This window comes from Gopherus evgoodei, chromosome 2 (genome assembly GCF_007399415.2).
Source record: "Gopherus evgoodei ecotype Sinaloan lineage chromosome 2, rGopEvg1_v1.p, whole genome shotgun sequence".
In the NCBI taxonomy this organism is placed as follows: Eukaryota; Metazoa; Chordata; order Testudines; family Testudinidae; genus Gopherus; species Gopherus evgoodei.
Window position 1 is genome coordinate 261,385,077 of NC_044323.1, and position 16,870 is coordinate 261,401,946.

The following is a 16,870-nucleotide window of genomic DNA, read 5'->3' on the forward strand; positions in this document are numbered from 1 at the left end:
TCTCCTTCACTGCACAATGGGTTGCCTAATATGGAGGCTGAAGATAATAGGTTAGGGTAGTAAAGGAGCGGGAAATGGTAGATACTGGAAGATCTCCCACAAATGAAATGAATTAATAATCTCTGCATTTGGCTTGTCCTTCTCTCTCTCTCAAAATGAATACTAATGGATGAGCTGCTATTGAGTGATGATTGACTATTTTTCAAGTACAGTAGCTTTTTCAGTTTTTTAAAAATGTTATTATATATGGTATTAATGCAGGTGAGAGCTCTAAACCAAGGGTTCTCAAACTATGGGTCGGGACCCCTCGGGGTTTCAAGGTTATTATATTGGGGGTCGCGAGCTGTCAGTCTCGACCTGAAACCCTGCTTTGCCTCCAGCATTTATAATGGTGTTAAATATATAAAAAGTGTTTCTAATTTATAAGGGGGTGGGGGGAATCACACTCAGAGACTTGCTGTGTGAAAGAAGTCACCAGTACAAAAATTTGAGAACTACTGTCTAAACAAAGGCCTAACATGATATATTTTATCAAGTATCCCATCAAATGTGCATACAGAGAAATACACCTTAAATGGAAAATCAAAGAGCTGAATAGAAAAGGAAAATTGCCTACTAAGGATAGGGTACTAATAACGATAGAGCTGAATTGTAGTGAATTGTACTGGAGCTGAATTGTAATAGAGGTACTCTAGGGTGTCCTAGAATGGAGGTTGCTCTTAGGTCCCTAAAGTCTGTGGCATCCTGGTATAGTAGAGTAGTAATTATACACTAGCTTCATTTAAATTAATAAAAGACTGTTTAGCTCAATATGAAACTGAAAGAACAACCAGTACAGTACTGTGTTTTTTTAATATTAAATTCAATTTATTTTAAACTGGTCCTTCATTTTCAGTTTGCAATATACCACAAACTTTTGGATTTACAACACATAACTATATTGTAGGAGTTGTCAGATGAAGGTTTTGGAAAGTGGGTAGGGGGGAGTTGGAGCTTTTGGAATCTGAGGAGACATAGGAGACAGTTTGGGATAAGCACATTGGCTTCATGTTTCTACTGAAATTGTGAGCAATGCAGCACTTAATAATGTTCATAATTTAAATTGGCCACTTTTGGTTCCTAGGGCTGCCACGTGTCACATATCTTACATGTTATATCAGGCAACCCTGTGATGCATTCTTGCAGCCTAGCTGGATTCTCATATAGCCAGATGGGCTTCTGGGATATCCCCACAGTTGCTTTTTCCAGCTGTAGGGGGCTGCTGTGTTGCCTGCTCTACATGCAGCAAATTATCCTTTTAGCTTCTCCACTCACTGCTGTCCCTGCTGGATACAAATAGGAAAGGAATGGCTCGTGGGGACAAATATTTAAGGGCCCATTATTGACCTAAGCTAACCTCTTCTTAACTTCCGTAATCCTCAACAGACCCTTAACATCTCAGATATCCCCCAACACTTGCTAACCGCATTTCCCTCATTACCCCCACCCCAGGTATATCCTTCCAGACAACACCTACTTACCCCAACAACTTTCAGACCCACCCTCTCACCAGCCCCAGAAATACACAAACAACCACACACCTACATCGTGATACCTAGACACTCTTCAACAACACATACCTACCCCAGTCACAGCTCCAACTTTTTTGCAGCTCTGTGTCCTAACCACACCACTGGTGGTCAGGATGAGTGAGGAGGATCAGTGACTCTCATCCATAAGGAATGTCACGTATGTTGCTGGGCAGAACTTGGAAGCTATAGGTTTTGGAGGGCTGAATGGAAGACATATTTTTCAGATTTCTTGTTTCAGCTGTCTGCAGACTCAGGGAAACCCCTTCATCTGTTCACATTGGTTCATATTTTCAAGGTTTTTTTCACAACCCTGCGTTCTAAAATTACATTTTTTGAATAACAGGTTAGATTTTGTACCACAAATCAGAGCCAAGGGGCAAGGAGCAGATTATGCTGTACATTTTTTGGCTGTGGAATATATGAAAGCCTGAATATATTTTTATACAATAGCTTTAATAAGTACGTTACCTGCATTTACTTACTATCATGATAGACTGCAACATTTCCTTAGACATGATCTATTGTGCCAACTGCATCTCTTGTGATGCATTTGGATTATAGGATACTGCAACACCACTGAACTTAGAAAGATCCCTGCATCATTAAATAAGGATATCTTTCTAATTATCTGTAATACTTCAAGAAGCATTTGGTAAGGCTGTACGATTTTTTTTACTAGATTAGGTGTTTGATAAAAATACTGTAGACTTGTTTTACTGTGTCAGATACCATATGTTTCTGGAAAGATTTTTTTAATGCTGCATTTTCCCTCTTATATACACAAAACCAAACACATTTAAACACAAATAATTACTTTTAATGTTATTTTTAGTCTGACTCACAGCTGAAGTTCTTTATTTGACCCTGTTTTGTCCAAATAATCATACAGTGCTTTTGAAAGTATTTGTTCTTACCAGCATATAATGCAAGTTACATATGCATATCTTGGGGAAAACAGGCATCTGTGTGCTGTAGGCATAATGAGGTACTTAATCATTGGAACATCAGTGCTTCAAAGTGACATAGTTGGTACGTGGAGCTGCATCTGACATGACATTTTGCCTCATATAGTAGTAGGTACATGCGACAGTATTAAGTAGTTATATCTGCTGTGTTAGCCTGCACAATGAAGATCCTGGTTTGGTTTGATTCAAGTCAAATCCTGTGACTTGTGATCTGTATGTTTTTTATCACCTGTGTTCATACTCAGACTGATTGCCAATAGTTATCACATATTAGAAGATAATATATTCAGGCTATTACTATTTGTCCTGTTGTCAAACCAAATTACAGACTTTTACAGAATGACTAAGATTTTATCAATGCCGTGACCATTGCTAGTAATGAACACACTGATACAACCAGTGCTAAGGATACAACTTGTTTAAGGTGGTTTATATCATCGCAACAAACTCACAGTTCTAGTTTGACTTTATGGGTTCTCTGCTACATTCGTTAGACAGTCATTACATAGACCTTTACTTGTTTTTGAACTATATCTAGATAGATATAGACATAGTGATGTAAAAATGTGAGGAGGTAAATATTCCCTGTGGCTGACGGTAGTCAGTAGATGTATGGTTTTCTCAAAGTACTATGTGGTGATTTGAAATGTGTTATAGTTGACAGAAGTTTTAACAGTATTGTTAGATAAAGGATCCAACTGTCTTGCTTTTCATACTTACAGGGATATTCCAAGAATACCTGACAGTACACATGCACAACTGGAGTCCAGTAAGTTTCATATACTGAGTAGGAAAAACTTAAATCTCCCTTATGTGAGCACAAATTGAAAAGATGTCATCTATTTTCAGTGTAACTCTTGTCTCTGTGTCTGTCTACATATCTGTTTCATCTACCTTTTTTATCTCTTTCTCTCTCTGTGTTTAATAATGAACTGTCAAAAGTCAGGAAATTTAAAGTTAAGGTTGACATTCCCTTATAAACTCATGCTGCTCTTCAATAAAAAGAAAAGAAAAACATAGTGGTAAATAGTGTGCATAAAGGGTTTAATGTCAATTCTAATATTTAATTTCCTGTACTTTGTTGTTTTGCATTTCAAATGTAAGGAGATGGATATTCTGAAATCAGCACACTTCTGTTTTATTTAGACCATTCAGTATAACTGTCCAAAGCAGTATTTTGGGAAAAAAGAAATTGTGGCTTGGCTTAGACCTCATGTGTCAGATTTCAGCTGGAGTTATTTTTTATGGGTGTTTTACTGTGTTGTTATAATAAACACCACCAATTAACAACAAATAAACACCACCAATTTAATCGTAGTAATGTGAACAAGCTTCTACAATAACTCTTCATTGGTGAGCTAAGCCTTACAGTAAAATCCATTATGTTTTTTACAAGATGTGGGATATTAATATCCAGTGTTCTGTATTGTATAATAACTTGATATCTTTCTTTTACTCTACTTATAACATCACAATCATGTCATCTCCCACTTTGCAGAAGTTGTTGCAGCCTCCAGATTAAAATCTCCAAACTCTAGCAACTTCATTCTGCTATTTTTATAAAATTTGCAACAACATTTAGAGTCTGATTCTACTAGGATTCTACTAGGAGCCAAGCACTTGTGCAATGTGCTGAGTACACTGAACTCCCGGTAAAGTCAATGGGAATTGAGGATGCTCAGCAGACAAGCATAATACACAGTCATAAGTAGTGGAATTTTTTATCTGTGCTATGTGCTTGACATGAATGTTGACAGCTTAGTTTTTATTAAATTTTGCTCTTTTCCTTGCAAGCTATTTGGTCATCCTGAACACATTAAAATAAGGTTCCAGTTTTCACCACCATATACTCCATGTTTATTATATGTGTGGCTATAATTGTGTTCTGTAATATGTCAGAAGTAATGTTTTTACAGACCTCTGAAAATATAAAGCACAATACAAGTGCTAATCGTTACTATTTTTTATAAATTATATTTATTTGTAATTTCAGGTTCTAGTTCATTTGAATCTCAAAAAATGGACCGACCATCTATTTCAGTGACTTCTCCCATGAGTCCTGGCATGTTGAGGGATGTTCCACAGTTCTTGTCTGGACAACTTTCAGTATGTAACCATTTTTTTAATCCTCTCAAATTGTTTTTTATAACATACACAATTTTGATGCAAAATGACAGCTAGCTGTAAAATAAAGATCTTGTAAGAACCTAATTCTCTTCCTTAGTGCATGTTTCTCAGTATAGGCAGGGCATGCCTCTTAAAGTGCAGCCTTTTCATCATCTGTTGGGAATTTATATGTATCCATTAAGCTATTAGAGTGATATTCTGAGACGTATAGGCCAAATTTTCAAATGTGCCTGAATCTTGCCTCCAGCTGTATATGTGCAATTGAGTGCACACACTTTTTGAGCAATAACGCCTACCCATGCATTTGACAATTTTTTTCACCGCATGCATGGATGTTAATACTTGAAAAATCCAAACGTAGGTGCCTATGCATATAAAGTTGCAGGTGTTTAGCTATCCATTCTGTGAAAATATTGGCCGATGTTTTCAACAATTTAAAGAGTACTGTTCTCTCCACTGATTCCTCATGGTACTCATTTTCATTCTTCCCATCCTCACTGTGACCAAAGCTCATCCAAAGAATCCACAAACACATCCTCTGAAATGATGATTTTTGGACTAAGCTAAAGTTTGGGGGCCTTTTATGCTCTCAAATGATGTTTAGAACTCTAGGGAGGGATTTTCAAAAGTGCTCAGAGTTGACCTAACTCTATACCCATGAAGTCAATGGTGAAGCTACTGGTGATTTCAGTGGGAGCAGAGTTAGGCCGCTGTTGAAGATATTTGAAAAATCTCACCTTTATATTTTTAAAAAAATATAAAGATTGATGATCAGTATGATATAAAAATACATACAGAATCTAGAGAAAGTGTTCATAAAATTCTCAGATCTGATGCAATGTTATGTAGAGATGAGGGGAGCGAATATTTTTTTCCAGTGTAGTCAGCAGTCTTTTCTGCTACTTTTTAGCTATGGATGAGACATTATTTGTTTCGCTTATCAGCACAGCCACCTGTAACTATTTTTCTTTAATTTCCTGTACTGCTCTGTTTTTGAACTTCTTTGCAAGGCTGTATTATTTGGAAAAATGAGATTTAGATTGCCTCAATATAGTAGGTGTGGAGACTGCAAAAATCTTTGTGCTAAAATGTAAGAACAAGGGGACACAAACTTGGGCTATCAAAGATACAACCATTAAAGTTTATTTAAGGATTAATCTATAGAATAACTTTTGAAGTACAGCAAAATGTAATGAAAACATAAATAAAAAAGGACTTAGCCAATCATAAGTAGAAAAGAAAAAATATTATGGGCATGGCTACAGCCTCAAAGCAGGGGACAAGACAAGAGTGACTTCCTGGCCTTCCTCACTCCAGAAGCACACCACCCCTTTGTATCTAAATACAAAATTTGCATAGTTGTAAGGTGAGATTTTTGAGATGAGTGAGAGTAATACTGTTTATTCTCCAGATTGTTGTGATGTCACACTTTGAGATAATGAAAACCCAGGATGCTTATGAGCTAATAAAATATTAGGGGATCTGGAGGAATGGTCTGATTTAGTCACTGCAATTGCAGAAATCACCAAAAAAAAGTAAATGTCAAAAAGACATATTACTCGGAGTTGATGTTTACCTATTTTTTAATGAATTTTATTTTCAGTCTCTACATTTAAATGTCTTTTAAATATTTTCTTTTTAAAATGCCTTCCCATCCAAGAAAACCAAATGGCATTAGGAGGAATTCAGAGAAATCTTCACCATCTTTGCCCTCTTGGGACTGACTTATGTACTATTATGCATCAAGCAGAAATGAGTTCTCTTTCACAAATATTTTTCACAGAACCTTTTCTAGAACCACTTAATTCTTCCTTTTTTGGGGATAAACAAATCCCTTGAGTCATATAAAGTCTTCTTTCCTGTCTTTTGTTTTCATCTATAGGTTTAGTTCACTTTTTCTTTGTCTACTAATGAGCTTTTCCCTGTTTTAATCAATAAAGCAGCTGATTTTCAGAGTACTGACCATCCAAATCTTCAGTTGACTGAAATGGAAGCTGCAGGTGTTCAGTATCTCTACAAATCAAGCTCTAGCTCTATTAAGCTGGCACCTAAAATTAGTGGACACTTCTGAAAAGCAGATATCTTTTACTACCAGCAGAAAGAAAGTTAAGGTAGGGAGATGATTAGAATGACATGTATTATTTCTTCAAGTTCCCTTGATCACGCTCTATCTGAAAATACTTACAGCCCTCAGTTTATTTTCCTTCAAAAAGATGGAAGTAGAGTATGTCTATCCATAAAGTATTTTAGGTTGTATTAGGCAGTCACAACTCCTATTATCATGGATTGGCAGAGCCTACTTCCTGCTATCTGCACAGCCCACTTTTTGCTGCAGCTGCCACAGGGGCCGTAAAATTCAATGATGGATGTAGTGGGTATGGGTTGTGCTTGTCCCTGCCTCCTGGAACATAGGGATGTCTGCTGTCACCCTAGAGGTGTGGCACTTACCAGGCAGCTGTCCTATTCTGAAATAGAGCTGGTCAAAATTTTTCATTTGAAAAATGTTCCCAGAAAAAGAAAAAGGGTTTAGTTAGAAATGAAATATTTTATGGGCAATTTTCATTTTTGAAAGTAAAAACTTTATGGAAATATGGTTAATTTTATTTTGAATTGAAATTGTAATTTAGTTTTGTTTTTTTGAAAACTAAAATTATTGAAATGTCTCAATTTTGGATTTTTGTTTTTTCCCATTCAGCCTCCTTTGTCCTTTTTTTCCCTTTTGACACTGAAAGCAGTGCTATCAATTGGATTGCCCTTTACACACACGTTTTCTTTTCCTTTTTTCACCTTTACCACTGTAGCTTTCCAAAACTTACTCAATTTTGGAAATGTGACAGAGTGGCAAAAGAGAAATGAGACACTCTAACTTGGCTTGTCAGAAGTTGAGGAAATTTTGATCAGTTACAGAGTTGGTGTCTGTCTTTCATTCGTTCATTCTTTCTCTGTTGTAAGCAGTGTTGTTTTAGCCGTGTTGGTCCCAAGATACTAGAGAAACAAGGTGCGTGAAGTAATATCTTTTATTGGACCAACTTCTCTCACCAGCATAAGTTGATCCAGTAAAAGATATTACCTCACTCACCGTGTCTTTATTTATTTTTTTCTGTATTTTTCCTAAAGTTGGAGCAAATGGCAACAAAATTCAAATGTTTGAAATTTTGAAAATTCTGATAAAATATTTACCATTTTTTGACAAAAAATGAAAAATTGTTCCATTTTGAATTCTGAGAAATGGAAGCAACTTCAACATTTTTTGTGAAATTATTTTTTCCATTTTTTTCATCAGCTGTGCTCTGAAGATCTAGAGGTTGGTGAGCAGCTATCTGACTCCTCTCAGAAGATACTGAGATGTTGGAGAGGGAGGGAAAGACTAATATTTCAGAACCACTTGGAATGATTTTGGCATGGTGTCTGGTCGGGAAGGAAAATACTGCAGAATCCTGGGTCTAGATGGGAAGGAGGATACATGAAGATGCTTTTAGAGGTGTGAGCATTGTGAGAGGAGTGTGGGTGTGGATATGTGCAAGGGATAGTGCTGGTCTGGGTAGGAGAGGTCAAAGGAAAAGGGGTGATGGTTTCCTGTCTGCTCTTGGAAAATTCTTGGAGCATATAGAAGGCTACCTGGCCTCCCATACCAGTAGACACTATCAGATATTGTCAGGGTAGTTAGTGTGTTGTAGGATGTGCTGTAACAGAGGGCTGCTGGAATTGATGGAGGCCTCCGTAGTTCTGTTAGAGGTGTGCCTAGTTTGGATACATGTCGGCATTTGTGTGTGCTTATCCAAACTCTACTATCCATTTAAAAAAAGTTTTTATTGGTAGTATTTTGGGACTACAGTATATATTTTTGCTGTCTTCAGTCTGGTTGACTGCTTGCTCTTCCAGCAAAAAAATGTTCATAACACCACACATTAAACCAGCCCCACCACAGCAAAAGTAATGATATGTGGTTGATTTCCTGCATGCTACTATATGTATTTTGGCAGTGCTATGGCCAGGATTTCATTTTCCTCATACATACTTTGGCTATGCCTGATGCTGGCTTCCTGCATGCTTCTATGTGTACAATGTTTTTAAAAAACTGAAGGTGAAATCTTGTGTGCTCTCAACATGTATTTTAGCATCAGTGTGGATGGAATTTTGTGTATATGTTTGTGTAGCAGGGCAATGCCAAGGGACTGGAGGTTTATTTTGGCCTTAGAAACATAAAACGAAAGAAGGTTGCCTGAGCCCATAACTTGCTATATTCCTTGGCCAAAATGTTCAGACTTAGGTACCTAAAAGTAGGTACCCAAGATTTTCAAAAAGGCTGAGCATCCACAACTCCCATTAAAGTTAATAAAAGCCCTGACTACTTGGCACCTTAGAAAAAGGGGCCAATTATTTAGGTGTCTAAATGTGGAGTTAGGTTCCTAATTTTATGCATTTCAGTTTGCCCTAATGCCTAAACAAAAGTAAGAAAATCTTTAGTGTGTGTTTTTGGAGGGCAGTGTTTACTGAGTTGATTCTCTTCTCTCAAAGGCTGTGATATAAGTGTTATTTAGACACTTTGAGTGTGATGCAGTCACCCTATATTTTGCATTCTCATTCCCTGTTTATTCTTTCTCATCACTCATTTTCTATTCATTGCAGTTAATGTCTCTACACTTATTGTGTAATGGGAAAGGCAGGCTATGTCCTCTGAGGATATACTGTAAATCCAGAATTGACCATTAGAGAGTAATAGAATTTGTTACCAGACTCACTTTTCCACCAAGAGGCTGAGAGAATCAGCAGATCATCTTGCATAATAAAAAACTTCCTTCTCCATAAATATTTACCATGTTCAGATGCATATTTCATTTAAGCTAATTCTGTGTAATTACACAAAAATTGTGTATGTTATCATTTGCTAATTTATTTGAATAATTTATTATCCATGTTTTGCAGAGGTTTGGCCTCTGCAGGGAGTAATGTGTTGTAGTTATTTTTTTCATTATTTGCTTTACTTGCTGCCTTTCTCTTTACATTTCACTTACTTATTTTTCTTTAAATTTATTTGCTTTCATTTGCTCCAAAAAGTCAGCATTTGAGTCTTGGAGCTGTTTGTTTCATTAGAACATTCTGGCTATTTCTTTGGTACTTCATGAAAAGAATAACTTGGAGACCATGCTGCAATGATTAGAATTAAAGATTGAAAAAAATGCTTTTTAGAACTCAAAAATGAGTAGATATGTAAAATCACAATTACTCACTTTTGCACCTGATGGAGAAGCCCTGCATAGAAGAGAGATCTGTCATGTATAAAGTATATGATTATTTGCCTATACAATTGAACACCATTATATCTCTATGCACCTCATTATATCTATCATGTATATTCAGCAGTTAAAAACATTATAACAAAGGTATATTTCATCACAAATTAATTTCTGTGGCCTACTGGAAAGGGGATTGATAGGTGCACTAGTCATAATGATGTGCATAGATTGTATGTTTGTTGAGGGAGAGGAGGTTTGATTGGTTCTGTAAAAGAAGGGAAAAAACTGGAACAAGTTGGTATTTATTATTGGTTGGCTTATTTCTGGAGGCTGCATTAATTAAAAAAAACAAAACCTGTTTTAACAAAGGCTGTCTCTGTGTTTTAGAATTGTTCTTTAATGGTATATGGTAATGTCTAAGATTGTTTTAGGAAAATCAGTGATGGATTACCATTGTTAACCTAGGGCCCAACCAAACCTGTGATAAGCACCCCTGCTCTCAGTTCCCACTGCAATGAGTGAGAGTTGAGGATGTTCAGTTAATTGTAGGGGCAATTCAATCTCTTAGGATTGTGACCTGTCTATGAGGTTAAAGACATTGGAGCAGACCTGTAATAGAGGAACTCTGTATTTTTTTTTAAGTTGTTACTATATAGGACTATCATGAAGACCTTGAAATCCTATTTTTTCCTTTGGAGACAGATTCTGACAAATTCACTCAGATTGGGCTAGATAGTAACTTTACAGTCTATCTTGGATGAGGGACTGTATGCAGCTGTGTCACTGCAGGAGCAGACCACGGGACAAACTGTGACAGAGGGTATGTCAACACTGGAGCTGGAGGTATAATTTCCAGCTCAGCTAGATGTATGTGCACTAACTTTGATTGAACTAGTGTGCTAAAAATACAAGTGGCATGGGTGGCAGTATGGGCTAGCCTCCCAAGTAAATACCCAGTCTCCTGACTGGGTTTGTACATGGGGAGTAAAAACCTAGTATCCCACCGCTCATGTTGCCATTTCAATTTTTAGCACGGCAGCTCAACCAAAGCTAGTGTGTGTGAATCTATCCATGCTGCAAATTACACCTCCAGCTCCAGTGTAGATGTACCCTGAGAGAGTCACAAACTCCTCTTAGACTCCCCCTTGCTCTGGTGTGAGTTTCTTCTCCCTTATTCCAGCAAGAAAAGTCATCTCCCACTTCCTGCCCCTTTCCACACCTTCTCTGCCCTTACAGGAGGGAGTGCTGGGCAAGTAGTCCCTTCTTTTTTCACCTTGTGGTAGAGCAACAGTCTTAGCTGGGCCAATCAATGAACGGTGGTGCTGAAATAATTTTTATAGCGGGGATGCTGAGAGCCATTGAACCAAACTGTAAACCCTATATATGATGGAAACCACTTCAAGCCAGAGGGTGCAGCAGCACCCCTACTTCCAGCACCTATGCTGGTGGAGTGAATGGGACTTTCTTACTTCCTTGCCCAGCCGTATCTAGCCTATTGGATAATACCTTACTCTGTCAATAGTCACACTGAAATCCTTGGGATTACCTGTAGAGGAAGGTATGAATAAGGTGACAGAATGGTCAAATTGTACAGTGTGTGATTCCTAACTATTGCTACGTTTTTCAGGACTCATTTCATGCAAAAGTTTTCTGTATACACTGTATGTCATTCCTGTTATGACTGGTAGGGAATGGAAATACATTATCACACCTTTTTCCCACTGCTAATATCCAACTGCTCCACCTTCAGTTTAATGGTTGCTACAGAGTGTATGAGGGCTGCTGGTACAAATACTACTTTAAACTGTGGAAAAGGGGACTAAAACCTGGCATTGCTGTATTAGTTTCTAGCCTCTCACTGCACACTTTAAGCTTTCTGACAGAGATATTCAGGCTGAATTAATATTTTCTATTCCACTTTTAATTCCCACTGTACTCATTTTTTGCTTTTAGTTAAGATTATTTCTTAATTTGTTGAAAGTGTAATCAGTAGACAAACATACAGGATGAAATCCTGGCTTTGTTGAAGTCAATGTCAAAACTTCCATTGACTTCAATGGGGCCAGAATTTCACTACAAAGTTTTCAATTGCTTCAGTAACAGATGTGCAGATTTAATTTATGCACTGCATTAAAATAGTTTGTTCTGGATAACTGTGTCTTTGGTGTAAAACTGTGTGTATTTGTTTTTACTTTTGGTCTTTTAGTTTCCAGTGTGTTGTCTTTTTTGGTTTTGTTTTATTGCTTTTTCTTTAATTTTGCTTACCAGAGCCAAAGCCTTAGTAGAAGAACAACGCCTTTTGTTCCTAGGGTTCAGGTAAAGGCCTCATCTGCCTGACAGAAACTAAAGTTGTATTTTTTTCTTTTGTTTATTTTGGAAAATGCATAGTAGGAAAACGTTATGTTTTGGGCCATTTTCCCATTGTTTTTAATGTGTTGCTTCAAACCATATTAACAAGTTTCATATCATCTTGTGAAAAGCTTGTAAAATTCTGCATGGGGGTTAAATATTAAATTAAAATTTAAAGAGACAATAAGCTTTAGTGTTGCCACTTTTGTGATATATATATAAACTCACACAGGTTTCAGCAGTGATAATGGCTATGTGTTCTACATACATACATAATACATACATATATACATACATATTTATATTGTACAAGTAGTAAATAATCTTGTGCTGTGGATATTTGATCTCATTATACCAAGGTTGATGTCTCTTTAAATCATTCATGATCATTACTTAACACATCCTTTTTTGCATTTTCCAATTAATAGTAGTTCCTTCAGTGGAAGATCGGCAAATAAATTTGTACCTTGTCTAAAGAAATGAATTTTGTGTATATTATACTCAATGCTTGCATTTTGAAAAGTAGGATGATTTAATCAAAACCTGATTTAATTAAAAAATAATTTCTGTCTGCCTCTTATCATTGAGTTTATGGAGTTTTACGGTCCTATTTGGGTACAAGTTGTTTGCCTTTTTTCATTTGGAAACCCTTAAGGTTCTGTAGAATAACTCAAATGTAGGTTGTACTAATATGTTACAACGCTTCTGTTGTTTTGCTGCATGGTTTTTTTAGTTTTTTGTATGTAGAATATTACTTGCTTTTGTTACAAAATATTTTTATGGAAATGTTCATATTTTGTTTGAGAGTTGTATAGTTTTTTCTTATATTGCTCAATCACTGCCCAAGGAAAGGTGAAAATGAAAGGTTCCAAATGAAGAGTGAGATTTTTAATTTTCACAGTGAAACGGGGACATGATCATAGTATTAACTTGAAGGGAAACATTATATGAAATAGGTTAGACAGCAGAAAATGGTTTGTTAAAAGCGCAGGAAGGTTAAGTAACAGCCACTACCTTATGTATAATTTAAATAATTCATTTATGTTTCTCTTCTGCTTAGATATTTTTTAAAAGAAACTTGAATTAGCAATTTCATCTGACAAGCAAGTACTCAACTGAAAAGCAAAAATCATCCTAAATTCCATTGTTTTATGAAGTATTATAATTTAGAAGGGTCATGTGGTAGCCCATCATTTTTAATTACATTAAATATGACAAAAATCCTGATATAAATCCCATTTAAAATAATTTATTTCATTAAAGAATGAAAAGTATCTTCATTTGATCAAAGGATTGTGTTACTCATGATTAAGAGAGTAAAAATAACAATAATTCTGTATAAGGCATACACAGCAAATGACATGAGTGTGTAAGGAATAAGCATCTCCAACACTGATTATTTATTACAGTTCTACTAATTAAGGGCTCTATTCAAATGAAATTTTATTTTTGCCCACTGTACACAGAGCCTTTACAGACCTCGCTGCGTAGTCTTCTACAGAGTATAATTCTGGTCAAAGAGTCAAATGTTGCTTGGCAGGGTTCTCAGGAAGCTCATACTCATGGCTCTGACAACATTATCCTAACTAGCATGAGAGACAAAGTCATGCCTCCCAATATGCACGTATTCAGTAGGAAGGTAGATGGATTAATCGGGATTAATGTACAGACCTCAGGGATGTTCACACATCACTGTCGATACCTATTCATTTAATCACTCTGAAAGATAGTGTGTGCCCCTGATTCCACTGTCAGCTTCCCCACTGTTCACCCACACCCTCCCACCTCTCACCATCACCACCACACTCCTTCTCTATTCCCTGAGTCCCTGGGTATTTTTTTAAGCTTCACTTCTACTTCGATGTATTCCATACATGGGTATGTATGTTATGTATGCACACCATGCACCTGGAACAACACAGGCTTTGGGAGTCTGTTGCCACCAACAGGAAGGAGTGAGTTCCAAGACCTGGAGTGCTGTTGAGCAGACTGAGCTGCTGTTACTCCTGTGGGGCTTAGATACCGACTTTGGGAATTACCAGATCAGTCCCTCTCTTGTGGATTGGCTGGAGCCCAGCACAGAAATGACATATCACCTTACACTAACAGCCTCAGATAGTGAGCAGAGCCCCTCTAAACATGAGCTCCAGAGCTGAGTTAAAACTCTTAAGCCTGAGAAATCCTATCCTAAGAATAGGGACATGAACATAGACATATGGTCATATCTCTACCTAGATATGCCTCTAATAGAAAGGATCCCTCCCTGTCTTGGTCAAAATTGGGCGAGTCCTCACATGCAGGTGCTAAAGAATTAGGGCCTCAGAAAACTGTCCAAGAAGTAAAGATCAGAGGAAGAAGATCTGAGGGTATTGGCTCTGGTGCCACCCCACAAACCTAATGAGCAGTACCCAGTGGTTCTGTCTGGGAGTTCAATGCTGGAACTCTATCCAACAGCACCAACAGTGTGGGATCCCCTGAACACTAGATCTTCAGATGACTCAGATCCGCTGGTACCCTCCTCAGGAGCCCTTCAAACACCAAAAAGGACCAAAGCCTTTGTGAGGTTCATGTCTATTTAAGAGCTAATCTGCTACTCAGCTCAGTCTCTGGTTTCATTTTTGATTTTTAGCAGCTCTCCTTCCTAGTTAGACATGCTGGACCAGCATGGGTGTTTACTTCAATAAAAAATCATTTATCTCATTCATGGGCTTCTGACTCCTTCATGAGAACCCTAAAGAACACAACATGGTAGCAGAAGTGGTTAGACATACATGTTGGATCATATGGTGTGAACACTGATGAAAAGAAAATGGAGCAACTAAGGGTTCCAGGGAAGCAGCAACTCTCCAGGCATGCAGTGAGCAACTGAAGGAGTTTTGAGCAGCAACTCAGCCTTTACATGCAGGTTAGTGGAGTCACTGAGAAGCCATGTAAGCAAAAGGTACTCTTTCTAAATATAGTGGGGCCTGAGGAGTTATATGTCTATAATAGTCTGTACTTGACCCAAGCAGAGCAGGCTGATTATTATCTTCTTTGAGAGATATCAATTTCATATGTGGTCACAAAAAGAGGGAGAATCGTTTGAGGAATTTGTAAAGGATCTCAGACTGTTGAGTCGAATGTGTAATTTCAGAGGACTCACAGATTCCCTAATTAGAGCTCAGATAATCATGGGGATCAGAGCTGCAGCTCAGAAAAAGATTGCTGGAGGATCCTGATCTCAAGATAGAAAAAGCAATCATCATCTGCCAAGCAACAGACCAGGCTGAAGCTTTTGGAGGGAAAGCAAGGCACTGAAATAGTGGACAGGGTTACATATCCACAGATAAAAGAACAGAGATAGAACAGAAATTCCAGGGAGACATCTATGAAACACAATCAGAAAAAGTTTGGAGAAGACAGCATAAAGAGCTGTACATGCTGTGGTCACAGATATAGTCCGCAGCAGTGTCCCACCTTTCGACAATGTTGCAACAGATGTAAGAAGTGAAAAGTGTTATGCAAGAATTTGCAAACAAAAGGAGTGTGGGTCCAGAAAAAAACACAGTGTACATTTGTTGCACAGAAAGGAGGATCACTACAGTGCACGCAACAATGAAGAAGAACTTTTCATAGGAATTTTGCAAGAACTAACAGCATCAAATGACTGGACTATTATGCTGGAAACAAATGGAACCTCCGTGACTTTTGAATTGGACACTGGTGCACAAGCCAGTGTGTAGCAGACTCTATTATAATAGATCTGGAGGAAAAAAAACAAATGTTGACAGCAAGCAGATAACACTTACAGTGGAGTAATGATTCCTACTGTTGGTGAATGTGATCTTGAGAAAAGGTAAAAAATAAAAATGAAAAGATTAAGTTTGTGATAGTTGCAGGGAAATGTGCATCTATATTAGGGTTAAAGATGTGTACGGCGTAGCATGGGTACTGAAAAATGCAAAAGAAGGGCTAGAAATGTTCTATACTGTCCACAAATGAATACAGATAGAGTAAAATCCATGAAGGCTTGTGAAACATGCCAGTGATACAGAGATAACCAAATAAAATGGCCTATGATGGTAAATGAAGACAATTTGTCACCCTGGTCCAAAGTAGGCATGGGTCTGTTTACTTATGCTGACAAGAATTTATTCTGGATTATTATTCTCATTTTCCAGAAATAACAGGATTTGAGAACACTGAAGCAAAACATATTATTGTGAGTATCAAATCTATCTTTGCTAGACATGGCATATCAGAAGTGGTCATGTTAGCCAATGGACCACAATTTGATGGTTATGAGTTCTCATATTTTGCAAGAAAATCGAAGTTTAAGCACATTACATTTAGTCCAAGATGTCCACAATCTTACGGATCCATGCAAGAATCACACTGACCCTCCTCTCCCTTCCTTCTGACCCTTCATGTCAGAATCTCTGGAGGAGGAGTTTGAGCCAGATCCAATGGGTATGCTACCCTCCTCACTGTTGAGACAGTTGTTCCATCATCTCTCTCTCCACCCAATGACCATAGGCAGCACCAGGAGTTGTTGCAGAGGGTGGCTACTGAAGTCCAGATACCTCCTGAAGAGGTCCAGGACACACACCAGAGATTACTAAACACCCTCCAGACTTCTAGC

The 16,870-nt window shown here is 37.5% G+C and overlaps 1 protein-coding gene across 40 annotated transcripts in view; it reads left to right on the top strand.

The window, feature by feature from the left end:
• Positions 1-16,870, top strand: part of RIMS2 (regulating synaptic membrane exocytosis 2) — an 884,385-nt gene that overhangs the window by 513,543 nt on the left and 353,972 nt on the right. For 29 of the 40 annotated variants that reach the window (XR_003999196.1, XR_003999198.1, XR_003999197.1 and 26 more), the window contains 3 exons: positions 3,259-3,305; positions 4,530-4,642; positions 12,169-12,216. Coding sequence is in view for 37 of the 40 variants with exons in the window: in XM_030553644.1 (XP_030409504.1) it covers positions 3,259-3,305; positions 4,530-4,642; positions 12,169-12,216 (208 nt within the window). In the remaining 3 variants the exon portion in view is untranslated. The remainder of the gene's footprint in view (positions 1-3,258; positions 3,306-4,529; positions 4,643-12,168; positions 12,217-16,870) is intronic. The other 11 variants (XM_030553650.1, XM_030553656.1, XM_030553684.1 and 8 more) reach the window with 1 other exon arrangement.